This window comes from Vipera berus (genome assembly GCF_964194415.1).
Source record: "Vipera berus genome assembly, chromosome: 2".
NCBI classification, from domain to species: domain Eukaryota; kingdom Metazoa; phylum Chordata; class Lepidosauria; order Squamata; family Viperidae; genus Vipera; species Vipera berus.
The window spans coordinates 20036626-20056301 of NC_138203.1; the positions used below are offsets into that span (position 1 = coordinate 20036626).

The 19676-nt window shown below is 39.9% G+C and overlaps 1 protein-coding gene across 1 annotated transcript in view; it reads left to right on the forward strand.

Moving 5' to 3' along the window:
• Nucleotides 1-6431: 6431 nt before the first annotated feature.
• The window catches only part of EGFLAM (EGF like, fibronectin type III and laminin G domains), a 104405-nt gene continuing 91160 nt past the window's right edge, over nt 6432-19676 (forward strand). Inside the window, exon 1 of the mRNA XM_081321668.1 lies at nt 6432-6754. Within this exon, the coding sequence (XP_081177794.1) occupies nt 6643-6754 (112 nt within the window). The 5' untranslated portion in view covers nt 6432-6642. The remainder of the gene's footprint in view (nt 6755-19676) is intronic.

The window sequence follows — 19676 nt, forward strand, 5'->3', positions numbered from 1 at the left end:
TTGCATTCTGTTCTCTAACCATGTTTACTTGGACATAAAGATACATACACATCCATTTTCAACAAGACTTATATTTCAAGAGAATGTGTTTAGGGTGGCAACTGTGGTCTTCTTCTGCTCTTGGTCTTTCTCAGAAAGAGACTGCTAGATTAGTTGCCAGAATTTCCAAACCATAATGAATCCAAATGGATAAATGTGTTGATATCTATTCTCCCCTTCAATCATTTTTATGCTGTGCTTTTGTATATTTTACAAGGGGAGGGAAGAGGCTGTTCAGTCCAGTCAAAAGCACACTATCCCATTATAGGATTTTAAAGACAGAATATCTATTAATTTAAGCTTCTTACTCTCTTCAATCCTAAAAGTATTGACTTAGGAAAATCAATACTTGCAGAAGGTTTCTTTTTTGTGGATGGGTCTGTGATTTGTATAACAGTAAGTGTGTATTTAATTTATATACCAGTTCTTTTGTAAAAATTGTACATGCTTGCCAAAACACAGAAAGTCAAAAATTCAAAAGGAAAACAAAAAATTGGAAAGACCAATACTCCTACACAAAACCAGGCTATTTTAAATACCAACACTGTGATCTGGGTTGTCACCCACTGGCAAAGCACATGCTTCTGTCTTCTGTCTTCTAGATGTAAAAAGATTTTATATGGAAAAGAAACATAACGGAGTCATTGGTTTCATCAGTTAGAAGTATTTGCATTCCAAACGTAGCTGTACTCAGGTTTCTTTGAATTTATTTTATAGTTAGGGAGAAATGGCTTTTCAAAAGAATATAAACCTACAAATTTATTTATCTAACTATCATTTATCAAATTTTGGCCAGAGAACTAAGCTGGATGATTTCTTCAAATTCCTTGAGTAGAAGACGGAAAGGTAGGACTTTTCCTCAGTGGTATGGTAGTCCTTCAAGGTTGTATAGGGAAAGGGTACAACAATGTACACAAAATGTATCTTTTGAAATACATTATAACAGAATCTTGCAAGCCTGAAGTATTTACCTCTCATTCCCCTTTTCTTTCTAGAAAACTAGGGAGGGTCCCTTCTAAAATGCTTCCTGTTGTGTAGCTGGTTCTTTGCAGGCATTGAGTGAGATGGAAAGCTCAAAACAGCAACATGCTTTATTGAAGATCAAACAGAACAGAAGCAACAAGGGAGCTGCTGCACAGCTATTTATATGGTTGGCCGATAGGCGGCGACCAATAGGTTTGAAGCATTGGTTTCCCGCCCAAAGACCTACTTAGCCACTTGGAGACAACCAGTCTGGGCCAGCTAGCAACTGTTACAACACAAGTGAACTAGCAATTGAATGTAAGCAATTAGCAAGCAGTGCAACAAGAGCAAACACTTACAACATATACAAAAGGCCAATACATTACACTTCCTGTGCCCTGTCTCCTGTGGGCTGAGTAACCTAGTCTCCAAAGCACCTGAAGGCAGAATAAGAAGAAACAGATGGAAACTAATCAAGGAGAGAAGCAACCTAGAACTAAGGAGAAATTTCCTGACAGTGAGAACAACTAATCAGTGGAATAACCTGCCTCCAGAAATTGTGGGTGCTCCAACACCAGAGGTTTTTAAGAAGAGATTGGACAACCATTTTTTCTGAAATGGTAAAGGGTTTCCTGCCTGAGCTGAGGGTTGAACCAGAAGATCTCCAAGGTCCCTTCCAACTCTGCTATTTTGTTAAATCTTTTACATGCTGGTTGTCCAGTCTGTGGCAATTCCTCCTGTCTCCCAAGATCACTTCCACATTCCATTACATGATACGAATAATGTCCTCCCCCAGCAGAAATCCCTATGTGGTAAGTTTTCCCTTTAGATATAATTGAAGCACAGGAAGTCAGAGAGCATGCAGGCCACTGGACAGCTGCACTTGGGGGAGTAGAGAATTAAAATCAGCAAGATGGGGAAACAGTGTCACAATACAAGCCCTGCCACTTTTGTATTGCATTAACATCAAACCTGCATTCCCAAGGGGACGGCCTTCCATCACAACAGTGTCTACCATATTTGAACCTAATCCCCAGGTACTGCCACTGATGAGAAAAGTAGATGATGGCAATCAGGACATTTATGCGCTCACTTGCAGCCATCTGGGAGTTAAACTAGTGAAAGAATACCACAAACCAGCATGTGAGGATCTCTCCAAAATTCTTTTCTGGAAAAAGAGAAATCCAAAACACATTTTCTTTTATCCAATTAAATAAGGACATTTATGCGCTCACTTGCAGCCATCTGGGAGTTAAATTAGTGAAAGAACACCACAAACCAGCATGAGAGGATCTCTCCAAAATTCTTTTCTGGAAAAAGAGAAATCCAAAACACATTTTCTTTTATCCAATTAAATAAGAAACTGGTAGCTGGTCAGCCTGCTGTTTCCTAACCGGTTTTTGCTTCTTAAACTCTTTTTTTTTGTGATCCATTCATGAGGTCCATGGGGGATTTGGCCCTCTGCCTCTTGGTCCATCCAATACCTACCAGTAAGACAGTTCAGATATAAGAGGAAGTTGTTTACAGGACTATAGAGAGACACTTAGTCGCCAGCAAGAGAATGAATGAATTTACTGGTAAAGAAGACAAGGCAGCTTTAAAAACCAAACCAAACCAGAATCTATAAAAATGCAAAGTAGTGCTTTCATGACATAAACCATATATATATATATGTATATATATATGTGTGTATATATATATATATATATATATATATATATATATATATATATATATATATATATATACTGTATATATATATATATATATATATATTTGCCTCCAAAAAAGGCACAAGGTCTTATTTTGGGGGGATGTTTTACCTGCTTACCTTAGGACCGCCGCAGCCAGGCCTCCCACACCTCAACACCTGTTGTGATGCTGCTTGAGCTGTCCTGTGGCCACTTGCGGCCACATACCACGTGGTGCATTGCACCACTGGTGCTGCTCACAGCAGGAGACTCTGTGGCTCGTAGCACAAATTGAGCTGGTGTAAGTGGCGGCAACACCATGATGCGCCACGTGGTGTGCCGATGCAAGCAGCCACAGAAGAACTCGGGCAGTGGCATGACAGGTGTCGGGGTGTGGGAGGCCTAGCTGCAGCGGTTCTAAGGTAAGCAGGTGCAGGGCACATGGGGCAGCTCCATCTCTCCACCTCTGCCATAGCTTGATTTTTATACATGCGCCTTGCCCCCAAATTAGCGCTTATTTTTTTGGGGGGGAGCAGGGCTTATATTAGACACATGCATAAAAATAAAGCCAGGTCTTATTTTCAGGATAGGTCTTGTTTTCAGGGAAACACAGTAGGTTCGTGAGTCTGTGAAAAGTTTTCTTATGTGAAGGGTAAGGAAAAATGATAAATAAAAGTAAAATACAGATAGTTCTCAACTTACAACCACAATTGAAACCAAAATTTATGTTGCTAAGTGAATTTGCTCCATTTTATGACCTTGCCCCAGCTGTAAAGTGAATTGCTGCAGCTATTAAGTTAGTAGCATGGTTGTTAAGTGAATCTGGCTTCCCCACTGACTTTGCTTGTTAGAAGGTCGCAAAAGGTGATCACATCATCCTGGGGCACTGCAACCATCATAAATACGAACCAGTTGGCAATCATCTGAATTTTGATCATATAAACATGGAGATGCTGCGACAATTAAAAGTGTGAAAAGCAGTCATAAGTCACTTTTTTCAGTGATGTAACTTCAAACAGTCACTAAATAAATAAATGAACTATTGTAAGTCAAAGACCACCTGTAGACATTTACTACAGACTAGAATAACTAAACACTTTTCATTTATTGTTATTTCATGGCTAAGTATATTTCCTTCAGTCCTTTTTAGCTGCTTAGGAGTTGTTTTCAAGCAAGAACAATTTAGCATCAGGCTATAATGTTCCCTAAGGGACGCGGTGGGTTAGGACACTGAGCTTGTCGATCAGAAGGTCGGCAGTTTGGTGGGTCGAATCCCGAGTGCCGCATAGCAGAGCGAGCGCCTGTTACTCGTCCCAGCTTCTGCCAACCTAGCAGTTCGAAAGCACATAAAAATGCAAGTAGAAAAATAGGGACCACTACGGTGGGAAGGTAACAGCATTCCGTGCACGTTCGGCATCTAGTCATGCCGGCCACATGACCACGGAGACGTCCTTGGACAAGTGCTGGCTCTTCGGCTTTGAAACGGAGATGAGCACCGGCCCCTAGAGTTGGAAACAACTAGCACACATGTGCGGGGGAACCTTTACCTTTACTTATAATGTTCCCTGGTTGACTGGGAATGAAATTCATGCACTAATTCTAGGATATAAACTCTGGCCTCAGCTAAACCTCCACCAAAAACGTGGGATGGAATCATGTCATTTCATGACATGATAAGGCCACACTTGGAATACTGCATCCAGTTTTGGTCACCACGATGTAAAAAAGATGTTGAGACTCTAGAAAGGGTACAGAGAAGAGAAACAAAGATGATCAGGGGACTGGAGGCTAAAACATATAAGGAACGGCTGCTGGAATTGGGTATGTTTAGTTTAAAGAGAAGGATGAGAGGGGACATGATAGCAGTGTTCATGATCTCAGGGGCTGCCACAAAGAAGAGGGAGTCAAGCTATTTTCCAAAGCACCTGAGGGCAGGACAAGAAGCAATGGATGGAAACTAGTCAAGGAGAGAAGCAACCTAGAACTAAGGAGAAACTTCCTGACAGTTAGAACAATTAACTAGTGGAACAACCTGCCTCCAGAAGCAGTGAATGCTCCAACACTGGAAGTTTTTAAGAAAAGACTGGACAGCCATTTGTCCGAAATGGTATAGTTTCCTGTCTGAGCAGGGGGTTCGGCTAGATAACCATTATTATTATTATTATTATTATTATTATTATTATTATTATTATTATTATTATTATTATTATTATTATTATTATTATTATTATTTGTCATGAGCTACAACTTTTAAAAATTCTGTCCTAGAGAAGAATAAATAAAAGAATAAAATCCTTTACATTAGGCAGAAATTTGTTTGCCTTGTTTACATTTTGTCATGTTAGGCATCTACCTGCAGATCCTTTTCAGAAAAGTAAAATGTCCTTATGTCTCATGGGGTCTACAAGGACCTTTCTGCTGCTTTGACAGATCAGGCCACAAATTAAACCCAGGGGAGATGGGGACTGATGGTGCATTTTTTTTTACTGGAAATATATCAGATCTTCTGTAGAGATACAAATGTAGACTAGTTGCAAACTCATGTTTCTAATAGTGTCCTCTGGGAAGTGAACTGGTTTTGTTGCATGAGTTTGGAAGTTCTTAACAAAAATTACACAACTTCCGTTCCATACACAGAGCGATAAGCTACTTTCAAGCAAGGTTGTTTGATGCCCCTTAGTTTAAATAAACCTATCTAGTTGGAAGATAGGTCTCCTCCATAAGGCATCTATATTATGTAGTCTGATTCATTGGTCAGAGTAAGCTAAAATTAAGGATTTTTGTTTTTTCACTCAAGAACAAAAAAAAATATCGGTCTTTGGAATTTCTGAATGCATAAACCACATTTGAACTAGTGTTTGTTTTTTCTGCTTGTTATAGAAATAATGTAAGCCCTCGCATATAATAAGCATATTTTTAGATAAAGTATGTGTCACCTGAAAAAAAATATCACTACTTTGCTAGGGGAAACTAAAACAGAACGTGATAACAATCAATATAGGATACTGATCAAAATCTATTTGCCACCGATTCCAGGTAGAGGGTTATTCCTGCCGAAGATAAACCTCCCCAGGTCCCTTAGAAGAAGAAGGAAAAAAAAGTTGCTAAAAAGGATTAGGAAAGGCTAGCGCGAAAGGCATTTTAAAATGGCAATCCGTAACGGGAAAGTTTCTAGTGAAAAATCCAGAGGGCTTCTAAAGAGGCGATTGCATGTCTGAAGAGTTAAAACCGGGCCATTTGCCATTTAGGCGAAGGAGAGAAAACCGGACGAACGGCCGAGAGCGGATGGAAGGAGCAGAAAAGCCCTCGGGATCGGAAGAGCGCGTTACTCAAAGGAGCTTCGTCCACCCTGGAGTTCGCGCGCTCAGCCCGCGCCTTTGCGCTTTGCGCTCCGGCGCGCGGAGACCTGCTCGCCGCCTTGCCACGACACGCAGTCCCAGCATTTCCTCAGGAGGGCGTCCGTCGATCGCACCGCAGGGGAGACGGGGCGTCCTGCCGGGTCTTTCCTTCTCGATTAGAAGGGCGCCGGTCTTTTCTCCTAATCGCCGCGCGCGCCATTTCATTACGGGAGCTTCGCCTAAATCCCATCCAAAGGCAGTCTCCGCCCCGTTTGCGTGTGTGCAAACCTTCTGCTTAGCCCGCGTCGGCTTCCCTTAGCGCCGTCTGGCTTCTGCGGACTCGGGACTTGCGCGCGGCGGGCTCTCTTCTCGTTTCCCCCTTTTCCCCACTTGGAAACTCCTCCCAGATCATCCTTATATATATAGATATATATCTCTCTCTATATATATATTTTAAAAAATTATTTAGTGGCGTCGCCTCGGATTGCAGATCCAACCTTTAACACGCTTTCAAGTCAACTTGCCCAAACTTTGATTCAAACAATATTTGGGGGAAGGCTCGAGAGGGCCGTCCGACCTGAGCCAAAAAAGAAAGAAAAAAAGAAAAGAAAATGGGTTTAAACAACCGAGGTGGTCGCAGCTGCCCCCGCCTGGTGCTCCTTGTCTTGGTTTGTTGCGTCGGACCTCTCGCTGCCAACCGGAGAAATATCCCGCGGCGACAAGGTAAGAGTCGGAAGATGGGGTGCCTTAACCAACTCGGGCTGCGTGTCCCCCGAAAGTGCCCGATGGAAAGTATGTGTGTGTGTGTGTTTGTGTGTATAGCAGCTGGCCTTCCTCGGGCCGGTGGAAGAGCAAAGGAGCCGCGAGTGGTTGGGAAAAAGGAAGGGCAAAATAAAAGCTTTCCTTCAAGCAGCGTTTGCGTGTGTGTGTGTGTGTGTGTGCAAACACACACTCTCACACGCGCGTGGAAGGACGCCCTGGCGTTTACCCGAGCCTCGCTTCTTCCATCCGTTATCCTTGCACACCTCCTCACCTCCGCTACTATATATCTCCTGCTGGGTAAAATCTCAGCGGCTACTGAAATCCGCTGGAGCCGATTCCATGTGATCTCAATTACTGGACGCTAGGAAAGAGGGGAAAAAAGACACGGGGGCGGAGGAGAAGAAGGAGAGAATGCTTAAAAAGGGGAGAAGCTTTTTGAAAACAAGATTTATTTAATCCATATTGACAGAATGGCTGCTAGTTTCCTGTTACGCCAGGCACAATTGGAGGAGTTTTGTTTTGCTTTGCTTTCTTCTCCCACCTCCCCGCCCCTGTGGTGGAGACCAGCCAGGGTTCATTATGTACAAAGCCAATTAAAGAGTCCAGACACATTGCTTAGAGATGGCACTTCTAGGGAAGCTTCTGACATTTGCCTCAAGACTACATCTCTAGTTTTAACTCTGATGACTTTTTTTTTAACAACCCAAAGGGCTTCCGTGAACATATATGTTTTATGGTGTTTAGGATTGATCCAAGCACTGGGGTAAATTAATCCTCAGTTCTTTGAGACAAAAAGGGGAAAAAATCAGACTGCCTCCAAAGTAATTTGACTATTTTTTAGGGGGTGGGAAGAGTTAAAAAGACATGTGTTTCTCTCCCTGGGCTTTGAAGGCAGAAATTCAACAAGTGTTAATTTACCCATCAGTGTCTCCTCATGCTGGAAAAAAGGTCAGTCTTTCTGAATTACTGCAAAATATCTATTTGTAAAAACCAAGATTGGAAAAGACTGTTTGCAGGGAAGTTATTGCAATCTGAATTCTAAAATAGTAGACTAGAATCATTCACCCCTGTAACCCCATTAATTCCAGCAGAAGACTTTCTTGACAGAAGCTGATCTTTACATTCAAGCAGTGCAGTGTGAGCAAAATTGTTAGGCAGTGCTTTTTAACAACAACAAAAATAAATAAGAGGAAGCAAATAACTTGCTATTAATTATTATTATTATTATTATTATTATTATTATTATTATTATTATTATTATTATTATTATTATTATTATTATTATTATTGTCTTTGAAACATATCTTCTAGTTTCGAAATATGCTATTCCTAATACTCCAGTTGAAACAAACTTTTCCTCCAGTTCTCTCAATAGAAGCTGGTTTAATTATACAACTTTATCATTTGTGCTAGGGTTCAGTGTAACAAATTGTTGGGACAGATATCCCATATTCTCTTCATTTACTTACAACATGATGGCTCATGGGATAATAGGGCTGTCCTCCTGTAGATTCTAATCAGTTTAAAAAAATTACAATAGATGATTAAGGCAAGTGTAAATATAAAAGTAAGGTACTTTAGAAATATGGAACAGTTCATTTGGAAGGGATATCAGTTAATTCAATTTTTGAGTAATGTTTCCTCTTTAGATGATAGTATACGCTGAAAGATAGACCGAAAATAGTGTATGCAGGCCTACACTTCAAAACCAGTATCTTTGGATCAAGTGGGAAAGACACCTTCCCAAAAGAGAGAGTTGTGCAAATCTGCCTTATTCACTCAGCCCAGTTAGGTTCTAGACAACCTGCATATATTGAAAGAAATGTGCAAAATCTCCCAATGTGCATCTAGCATGAGTGAGAAAGGGATCTGTTTGTATACTGTCTGACTGCTCCCAAACAAACTCCGTTTTCCCCTGCACCGTACCTAGTGACCAGACAGGTTGATGCTGGAAAACCAGATCATCCAGCTCAAATCTGCATTGCCCCTCATTCATTCCATGCAAGGCAGGAGTTGGGAACCAGTGCATATCAGCCACCATGATCACTAGTCAAGAGTTATGAAAGTTGTGTTCAGTAATTGTCAATGCTGCTAACATCGGATACTCTTGCTTTGACAACAGATGGAAATGCAGCCATTTTCCTCTATTGTTTTTAGAGTTGGTTGATGCTGGGAGGGGGAATGTTGATGAGAGTCCAGCTAGTCATAACAATAATAACTCAGCCGTGGGAACCCAAGGTCATTGGGCCCAGTGTTGATAGAGTTTTGGCTGGCTGGAGAGCTGGGGAGAAAGCCCTTGCTTCAAGCTAATTGAGGAATGTGATTTATGACTGTTTATTGGAGGAGGGAATTGTGCTTTGTTACTTTGTATCCAGGGGAGGAGAATTTAGTTTTTGGTTTCAACTATGTAGTGCCGATACTTTGTTTCTTGAATAATAGATTCTTTAAGGTAAACAATGCCTCTAAGTTCTTTTGAAGAGTTTCATCTGTTGGAACCATGACAGTAATATTTGGAAGGCTACAAGTTCTGCATCTCTGTTTTGGAATTAGCTTCATTCAGAGTGAATGAATATATAACACCATTATATATAAACAGTAATTGTGCTTGGTTATCATGGGAACCAGTTTGGTGTAGTAGTAAAGTCGCTTTTTCTCACTCCAAGGAAGGAGACAATGGCAAAAACTTCAGAAAAATCTTGCCAAAAAACCCAGAGATTTGTCCAGGTAGTTGACAAGAGTCAACACTAGCTCAAAATAGTCCCCCCTCCCCAATAACATGCCTTTCATTCACTTTTCTTCCTTTTCTTTAGGTCAGTCTTGCATATGAAAAATACTTTAAATACCCATAAGCAATTCTTAAGGGAGGGATCTGTGAAAGCTAATGAAGGACTTCCAAAAGGAAGGAAGGCCAAACAGCAGACTCTTCCTTCAAGAAAGCTGTTAATAAAACCGGATGTACCTTTGTAAGACCTGTGTTGACCCTTCCTCAGTGATATTTGGCTTTCAATATTCTAGATTTTTAAAATATTTAACAATGTCTTCTATCAATTTACCCAGAATAGGTATGATATAATTTCCCAGATCACAATACATTCTTTTAAAATTTGTGTTATACTTTTTAGAAACTGCTAAACATAAAAATCTTTCCCCCATAATTTAATTGTACTATTCCTTGTGAAATGCAAACTACTGTAAGTCATGTTTGGAAATTTTAAACCACTGACCAATAATTTTCGTTTATGTTTAAACCCTGCAGTGGCATTCAAGCTTTTGCACAGTACTTGGAGGTGCCAATTGATGGTTAATGTTCTCCGGTGACTCAACATGCACTTGACTTTGTCTTTTAGTGTTGTTCAATATGGCAAGTTTGGTTTGTTTATTTTCCGCAAAGTAAAGTGGATTTGTTGTTTGACATGGAAATAGGTATGAGAGGAGAGTGAAGAAGTAATATTTGTGAAGCCCAAGAGAGTACCTGAGTTTTCTTAAAAGTAGTCGCAAGCAATGATATTTCTTTATAGTTCCTAAACGGAAAGTTCATGTGATTTGAGTGAGGAAGAGATGGGATCTTAGTCTGGTTATGACCATGTTCTAAATGCGGAAGAGCTATTTTTTTCCACTACTACAAAGTTTTGCAGTCTTGTTGCTTCTATCAAACAAGTGACTGACAAGGGGGTGGGGTGGGGTGGCTTTTGAATTTCAGCATGTACATCTGTTAGATGCAATCCTATTCTACCCTTCATTCATTGATTCAATCTCCTGAAATCCCACAAAGTGAGGGAATCTTTAAGCATCTTATGATAAAACTGGGACTGCAGGCTCAGATTAAGAAAATAGAAGGGAGTTTTAAATGAACCCTGTGCTGAAAGAAGGTACTTATAATATGGATGCTGGAGGACAGTGTCAACCAATGGGTGGGGTTGCCCACAGTATTGGGCAACTACATATAACATCCAGAATGTGTTGGAAGGATCTATATGTCCATCCATGGACATTATTGTGCAGAAAAATTCTGCAATCATTTATTTTTTAAAAAAAAAAATCATTTGCATTCCATTCTAAGGCACACCAAACACACATGGCTTCATAGCTCTCTTTGTGTGGTCACTGAGTGCATGCATTCTCCCTATATATGGAAAGAATTGGGTGGAATGTTGCTCTATAGGAATAAAGCATTCAATTACCTGATCATGACAAGAACACTCATGCATCCTGTTTTCCATAGGAAAATAAGTCTGGGGTTCGTTACAGTGGTAAAAGATGTGGGAGTAGAACCCAGGAGATTATGAGTTCTAGTCCTGCTTTAAACACAAAAACAGCTGGATGACTTTGGGCCAGCTATTCCATTTCAGTCCTAGAAGATAATGGCAGATCTGTTTTGAAAAAGGTTGCCAAGAAAACCGTGTGGACTTGTCTTTGTAATTGCCAAGAATCAAAACACAATTGAAGGAATCAATAAATAACACATACAGCTTGTAGATGGATGGGGACTCCATTTGGAGTAATGATTGCAATCCTTTGGATAGGTTTAATGTGTTTGTTATTTGCTTATTTTTAAGGACTGCTGTTTTGTCTTGAAGCCTGGACCTTAATCTGGGATGAGTCTAGTTTAGTTAGCAGTTAAGGAAGCAAGCAAACATGCATTTTTGTTATTCAGAAGCATAGCTTCCCATATTATTTCACATGCATCTTCTTGTGGGCTGAGGCAGGGTGAGTCAGATTCAATCCATCTTTTAGAAATTGGAAGACTGAATATGGGAATTCTGAGTACTACTATTTCAATGCATTGAATTGGAAAAGGCCTTATAACATTTTTTTAAAGGTAATATGTGTCCTGAGTTCTCTTTAAGCTAATACTGAAGATACTTTTCCACACTGAAAAAATAGAATTGGTATGAAAAGTTAACATAAATTATGAACACTTAAATTAATATTAAAACAAATTAACAATTAAAAGCACAGTGAAAGGAATGTAGCTTTGTATTTAAAAAAATCCTGAGAGATGGGAGACCAAACACTGAATTCCTTTCCACTTGAGGAGAGGACCCTAACCTCCATGCCAGAAAAATAGATCTGGGCATCTTCTCAAAGAATTCTTCTGTACATCATAATAGCTGTACAATTGTAACAAGAAAAGTGTATTTACATAGGCAGGTCTTAAACAAGTCTCAGTACTTGTATCTATCTCCACAAGTCCTGCTATGCTGCCTTATGATGGTGGCTACTCCTGGGAGGGATGAGTGAAGAATGTTGAGAGTATACAGTATGCCAAAAGTATATATCCCCAGACATATACGTGTGGCAGTCATCCCAGATGCCCATGTAAAGCAAATAGGCACCTATATTGGGAAACAGAAATATAGTAAGGTAGAGGCAGATGATGACTTTAGTGACAGTGGCAAAGGCATCAATTTATACTACTCAGAAGAAAGCAATGATAAACCACTTCTGTATATTTATCCACATGGATAGAAATGCTCAAGAATGGGCCCCTTAGGCTGGAGGCCATTCAACATGCTACTGGGGAAGAGCTGAGGATCTTTTGGAATACTAATGTTTATGATGCGGCTAGATTAAACCCTTCAGGATATCAATTTGCTGATGTTGCCATACCAGGAAAACATCAGAAGATGCAAAGATAGAATTACAATAGGAGCATAGAATGTAAGTCACATGAACACAGGAAAGCTCAACACATTTTTTTATGATGGTCAAAAATCTATCCATGTGGTCACTAGGAGTAAAAAATGACTTGATGCCGCAATAATCAATCAATCACTTGTATATAAGCCAGTGTGATCATTATGAACCTTCAGTTTGGAAGGCATGCAGGCACTTTGGTCTAAGTACCCAGTGGCACATGTCTTGATGAGTGCAGGATTGGGAGCAGCTGGGATTTTAAACAATGGAGATTTTCATGCTCATGAATGGTAGCAGACGGAAGGAGTCAGGCAGCAATTCTATTGAAAAGTAATGATGGGCCTTTCATGAAATGGTGGTTTTGTGAAGACCAAGGTTCTGAAAGAGGGCACTTAAAAGTGCATAAAAGCCCCTCAGAGTCTTTTGCTATATTTGATCTGAAGCTGAATCCCCCTTACGTCACTGAGGTTTTTGCATAAGTATCAAGGGCAACATTAGAGTCTTGATATTGAAATGTTTGAGGAAGTGATTAAAATGATCTTTGTATTTCATATAGTTCTCCTCCTGCCCCCCTCCCTACTGGCTGCTTTTCCAGAATAAATCTGTATAGAAAATGCAGAGTCCAAAATGGCAGTGGGAACACTCACTATTTTAAGTCATAATGCAAGGGGCAAAATTACTGGCATACTTTTGCAAACTAAACTTAAATGTATGGGGGCTAAGGAGTTCCTTAAAATGCACATTGATTATGAGTTTAGATTTATATACCAAATGAGAGGTCATCAACGTTTCTTTTTGTATCTGTTCTCAAACTGTTCTCTACCAGCAGAGAATACATTAAAAGTTTCTGATGCACTTCATTCAGCTACTGTGGTTTACAAAATTAAGATATGAACAAGGCTATTGTGGCATGTTCAACAAGCTATAGTCAAATGTGCAAACCCGATGATTGTGCATTAATGTTTCACGATAGTGAAGAAGAATGAATCATTCTCTAATTTGGGTGAATAGCATTTTTTAGATATGGGGCACATTGTTCTCTCTTCAGTGACTACATAAGGAATGGTGGTAGGCAAGATGAAATGTCAGGGTAATACCTAGACATGCACCTTTTAAAAATTCCTGGTTGTAGCAAACACTTTTCCTAAGAACTAAGCTGAAATATTCCTATTGAGAAAAGAAATCAGGATGAGTGCTGGTCTCTCCCTTGTCTTCTTGGCTTTTATGTATCCAAATAGGAGATTGAAAACTAATGTGGGTGGTGCCAGTTCAACATGCAAACCCAGGTTTAACAGAAGAGTGGTTTATAGAGTAAATTCAATTTCCTATGTTTGCATAACACTGGACAATAAAGCAATTGCAAGCTGAAATTCTGTAGACGTAGTATACTTAAGAGTTCAGTGGGTTTGAAACGGAGATGAGCACTGGCCCCTAGAGTCAGAAACGACTAGCACGCATGTGCGGGGGAACCTTTACCTTTACCTTTAAAGCATTTGATAAAGCAGACCACAACCTACTTTTTTGTAAGCTAGAAAAATGAGGGATAGACAGCATCACCACCAGATTACGCTGATGATACCCAGCTTTTTATTTCGACCCCAAACCACCCCAGTGATGCCCTCGATGTGATGTCCCGTTGCCTGGAGGCGGTCCGGGTCTGGATGGGGAAGAACAGGCTTCGACTCAACCCTGACAAGACTGAGTGGCTGTTCGTGCCAGCATCCCGGGAAATTCCAATTATTCCATCTCTGGCCATGGGGGGTGAGCTATTACCCCCCGTAGATAGGGCGCGCAACTTGGGGGTCCTTCTAGATTCACAGCTCTCTTTAGAAGAGCATATTGGAGCTGTGACTAGGGGGGCCTTTGCCCAGGTTCGCCTGGTGCGCCAGTTGCGACCCTATCTAGACCGGGATGCCTTGCGTATAGTCACTCATGCGCTTGTGACTTCTCATCTAGACTACTGTAATGCTCTCTACATGGGGTTGCCCTTGAAGTCCACTCGGAGACTCCAACTGGTGCAGAATGCAGCCGCGCGAGTTGTGCTGGGAGCTTCCCGATACTCCCATGCTACACCTTTGCTCCGCGAGCTGCATTGGCTGCCGGTTGCTCTCCGGGTGAGGTTCAAGGTGTTAGTGATGACTTACAAAGCCCTACATGGCATGGGTCCGGATTACCTACGGCAACACCTGCGGCCGGCGTCAACTTCCCTCCGTCCAGTGCGCTCCCACAGAGAGGGCCTCCTCAGGGTGCCTCCGATCAAGGAATGTCGATTGGTGGCCCCCAGGGGGAGGGCGTTCTCTGTGGGCGCGCCAGACCTTTGGAACCGCTTGCCGGTTGAGCTCCGAACGGCCCCCGACCTTCGCTCCTTTTGGCGTGATCTCAAAACTTTTCTTTTTGAACAAGCTGGCCTGGTCTGATGGGTTGGGGCTGGGTTTTATAATCAGTTTTAACTTTTAATATGTATTAATTTATTACGGGCATTGTAGTTTAATTACTTTTTAATTTTTGTATCCTGGTTTTTATTATGTATTGCCCTGTTCACCGCCCTGAGTCCTTCGGGAGAAGGGCGGTATACAAATTAAATTATTATTATTATTATTATTATTATTATTATTATTGTTATTGTTATTGTTATTGTTGTTGTTGTTGTTGTTGTTGTTATTGTTATTGTTATTGTTATTATTATATCTGAAGTAAGAAAATTGTGGTTCCAGTTAAAGGCTATGGAATTATTCCAGAGGAAATATTTTACAGAGGAACAGGGTTAGATGCTTTGTTCATTTGGAGAGTTTATTAATTGAACTCGTCATAATTTAGATGATCCAGTGTATTAAAACTTGTCCCTTGCAAATGTCAGATTATTTCATTTGGTCAGAATACAGTTTTCAGAGTAACACCTGGATTTTATTTTTGATAAGTTACTGTTGCTACAGACAGCACAGTTGGGGATATAATGCTTAAGAATGGACAGAGATTAAAGCTTTTATTAGACAGATGGCTAATTTTGTTGGCCTGACCTCAAGGATCTATCTAAGTGATCCCAGTTTAGCTCAGTAGCTGCCAATAAATTCTAAGATAATTATGATGGACATATGTATTTGAATTAAATGACCACCAGCTGTTTCTGGTCAGGAAGGCAAATGAATAAATGACAAAATGTGTTTTTTATCAGCTGTGGCTGATTCTGTGGCTCAGTTTCTATCTTGAGAGACATATCTTACCATAACTGGCCATCTTCCAAAGGACTGACAACAAAAAGTTAAAAGTTTTCGTCTGCCTTCTAGTGGTCATTCTGATTTTTGCAGCAGGGTCTGATGACCCTAGTTATAGATTGGAAGATACTATGTAAGGTTACATTTGAAATTGATTTGGAATTTCCCACTAGGGTGGAATGCCTGAAATTGATTTGGAATTTTCCACTGGGGCGGAATGATTTGTATGTACAGAGAAATTAGAACATAGACTACTGATTCCGTATCATCCAAATTGGCTGCCTTGTTGCTTCTGAAGCTAATTCAAAAGGTTGTGTGAAGCACCTGAAGTTTAGGGGCCACCTTCTAGTCATCTATGTCTGTGTTCCTGCTAGATTCTCAACCACTAGTAAGGTTTATTGAGCTGGCAATTGTAAAAAGCAGTGACTTTTCATAGGTGTTCCCCTCTCTTTAAAATTTCATCTCATAGGAAATCTACTTAGTATTAGCTTTCTTCTGGTGAAATTTGAAATGGATTCTCCAGACCTCCATGCTATCACTTATTTTCCTGATTAACTGTAAGGAGACCTAGATCTTCAAATACTTATTATTCCAAATACATCATAAAAATAGTAGCTGTGAACATGACTTTGGTTTTTTATTCATGCATATGTTATTTTACAATTGGTTTAACATGTAATTACTATGACAATCTTACAGAATCTTATACAGTTCTGAAAGATAGTGTGTAACATTTAAAAATGAGTAAAACATGCAAATTTTTATGGAACATTACTGCAGCCTACTAAAGAGTTTAGGAACAAATATGTATAGTAGAAACCTATTGGTGGCCCCTAGGGGAAAAGACTTCTACCATCTTCATTTTATGGCCAGATAGATGAGTTTAGCTTTACTGCATAATCATATTGCTGAAAGGGGCCATTTACATTAGTAGGGCTGCGTACAATTCGAAACTGATTTGCAAAAAAAAAAAAAAAAAGGACCTTGCATGAACTCAACACCAGTCTGCTATTCATTAAAGTATCCCAGCATTTTTCAGACTGCTAGGTGTTCTTTAAGTAAGCCACTCATTAAAATGAACGGGCTATGTGACACTATGGATATGAAAGGAAAAGGGTATTTCAGAGTGCCTATGGGTGTCAGCAACTCATTAAACAAACACCTATTTTCTGGCATCGTGATACAAATGCAGAGGGCAACGGCACAATGTTGGCTAAAAAAAAAAAAGTAGCAGCTCCTTTAAAGAGCTGCTGCAGGCTAGGCAGTGTAAGAAAGCCCCTGAATGTTCCCAAACACCTTTTCCCCTTTGAAATCAAAGGACTACAGAGCCCTGCAAATACATACTTAGCTTCTATTTCTCTGATCATCCTTGTTGCCCTTCTATATACTTGTTTCTGTTGATCTGAATCTTCAAAATGTGGTACCTGCAAGTAGTTAACCAAGCCCTAGGTTAGGTCTGGCCAATGCAGAATAACAAGGAATCTCTATTTCCTACGATTTAGAAATTAACTCTTCTCTTGATGTAGCCTAAAATTACACTTACTTTTTGTTTGTGCAGAGGTGGCTGATAGACAATCTGCAATCAACAGCTATTCACCAGTATTATTGCCAAGCCAAATATCCCTCATTCTATACCTGCATCTTTAATTTCTGTTTTCCAAGTCAAGAACTTTCCATTTGCCTCTATTAAATGTTCATTTCTGATATTTTCCAGAGCATCTCACTGAATCATTCATATAATTTTGATGTTATTGTATCTTCTAGGGTAGTAGCTCTTCCACTCAATGTTGTGTGTTCTGTCAGCTTGATGAACACTGAGAAGCATTCCCTTCATCTCCTCCTTCATCTCCTGGTAATAAAGCAGTTGCAGAATACACAGTCCAGGATTAAACCTTGCGGCACCCCAATTCAGGGTCAACCTGATGAAGAACTACTGATAATCACTTTAAATATGAGTTTGGTGGTAGCTCTATATTAAAGGTGTCAAACTGTCAGCCTGTGGGCCAGATGCATCATAGCGAAACCCCACCCACCCCATTGCTGGCAATGGAAAAAAGTCACAATACGTCATGACATGTCAGGTGACGTTGGAGCTTGACACACCTGCTCTATATTGATCTTACTGCCATGCCATCCAGCAGGTACTTAACCAGCTTGTTAATCAGAATGTTATGGGATGGGATACTTTGTCAAATGCTGTGTTTGGAACTGAACTACGTCTACATCAACAGCATTTGCATAATCTAAAGAAGTAATCTGATTTTAGAGATTATTATGATCAAACCTATTTTTTTATAATTCCATGGTAACTTCTGGCAATTAGTTTTCTGGCACTCAAGATAAATCCTTTTCTGCTTTGCTGAAAAATCTTTCAATTTTTAGAGCAACCTACCTTCACTCTTGGAGTTTCAGATACTCCAGTCTTCTAACACTTTATCCATTCTCTACATAATACGTAAAAGTTCTGCTAAATCCTTCCATTGCCAAAGATGCAATTTTTCTGGCCCTAGAAATTTAGAGAGACTTAATTCAGAGGGATAGGTTTTCCCTGACTAGGTTTCTATCAGTCTCAGGGTTCACAATTTCCCAGTAGAGCCTTTACTTCATGATGGAGAACACTGAAGCAAAATTGCTTTGCATACTTATGACATCTTTATTAATTGTCCTCTTTCTGTTCATTTGAACTAATCTGAAAAAGACCTTTCTACTATTCGTACCATCATTGGTCAATCTCAGCTCATCCTGAACATGTCTAATTCTGGGAAAATGGTATGCAAGATCCTTATAGATACTAGATCAACTTACCACATATGATTCCTTCAGCATTATCTAATTGTTTATGTATAAGAGTTTTTTCCCCTTTAATTGGATTAAAACAGCACAGTATTTCCCAATTCTGGTCCTCCATAAATCTCAGACAGCACGCTGCATGTAGCATGTTTTGCATAATATCTCCATATAAACAATAGGCCATATTTCATTTCCTGATACATCTTAGATGAATTAAACAATTGAAATTTTCAAATAAAAGCTGATCTCTTTCTTAGTAACTGAGTTTACCCATCACACTGAACTAATTTTTCCTTCAACTGTGGTACTTCTAAGGAACAAACCATGGTTTGCAACCTTAATACTGGGTTTTATACATTATCCAAAGATAAAAACATGGCATAGGGTTGGTTATTTGAGGGGTCACCTGTTTCTTATAGTATCTGAGAACCCCCCCCCCAAAAAAAAATTCTGCAGTAATCTCCTCCCTAACTTTTGGGATGGGCTTCTCTCTTATTTTATGGAGTATAGAAATATTGTCAATCTCCTTAGCAAATTGTTTGTCTCCAGCTTGTGCCCAGTTCTGTTCCTAACAATAAACATCTGAAAGAGGCAACTAGGCACATTTCAAATGTTGGCATCCCAAATCCATGATAGTACTGAAGTCTGCCAAATCAACTTCCAAATTTCAAAATAGGAAGAATATGTCAATTTCTTCCAGAGGTATTTCCTTTTGTACTCTGCATTTAACTCTGAAGCACCCTGTGTATTGATTAATGTTTATAGCACACTGTTTTTCCAGAATCAGCATTTGATATGGTTGCTTTTTTGCAGCTGGGCTGTATCTTGGCTGAAGCCCATTCAAGAGACAGCTAGTGGGAAGGAAATATTTAGAAGCTTCTGTGCAGCTCCCAGTTGCAGCAAGATTCAGAGAAGGCAAATGGGGCCCGGGAGTCAGTTTGTAGTCATTTGCAATTTAAACCCCAGTACCCTGTGGTATTATTGTAGGTAGCATATATCTCTGTTTTGGTCCAGCTGTTCATTAGAGCTTGAACAGTTAAAGATGAAAGGCCGCTATGATCTTCTCTGACAAAAGAACAGGAAAGGCAATGCTTGAAAGCTGAAAATGAGTGAAGAGACGTTTTCTCACAGGCCCTGTAAATAAACATTGCATTTGAAAAGGGGTAAAATTAGACACTGATTGTTTTTTTTAAAAAAAACCCTTTACATTCCTCTTAAATCTATTGAAAACAAGTTTGGTCTAG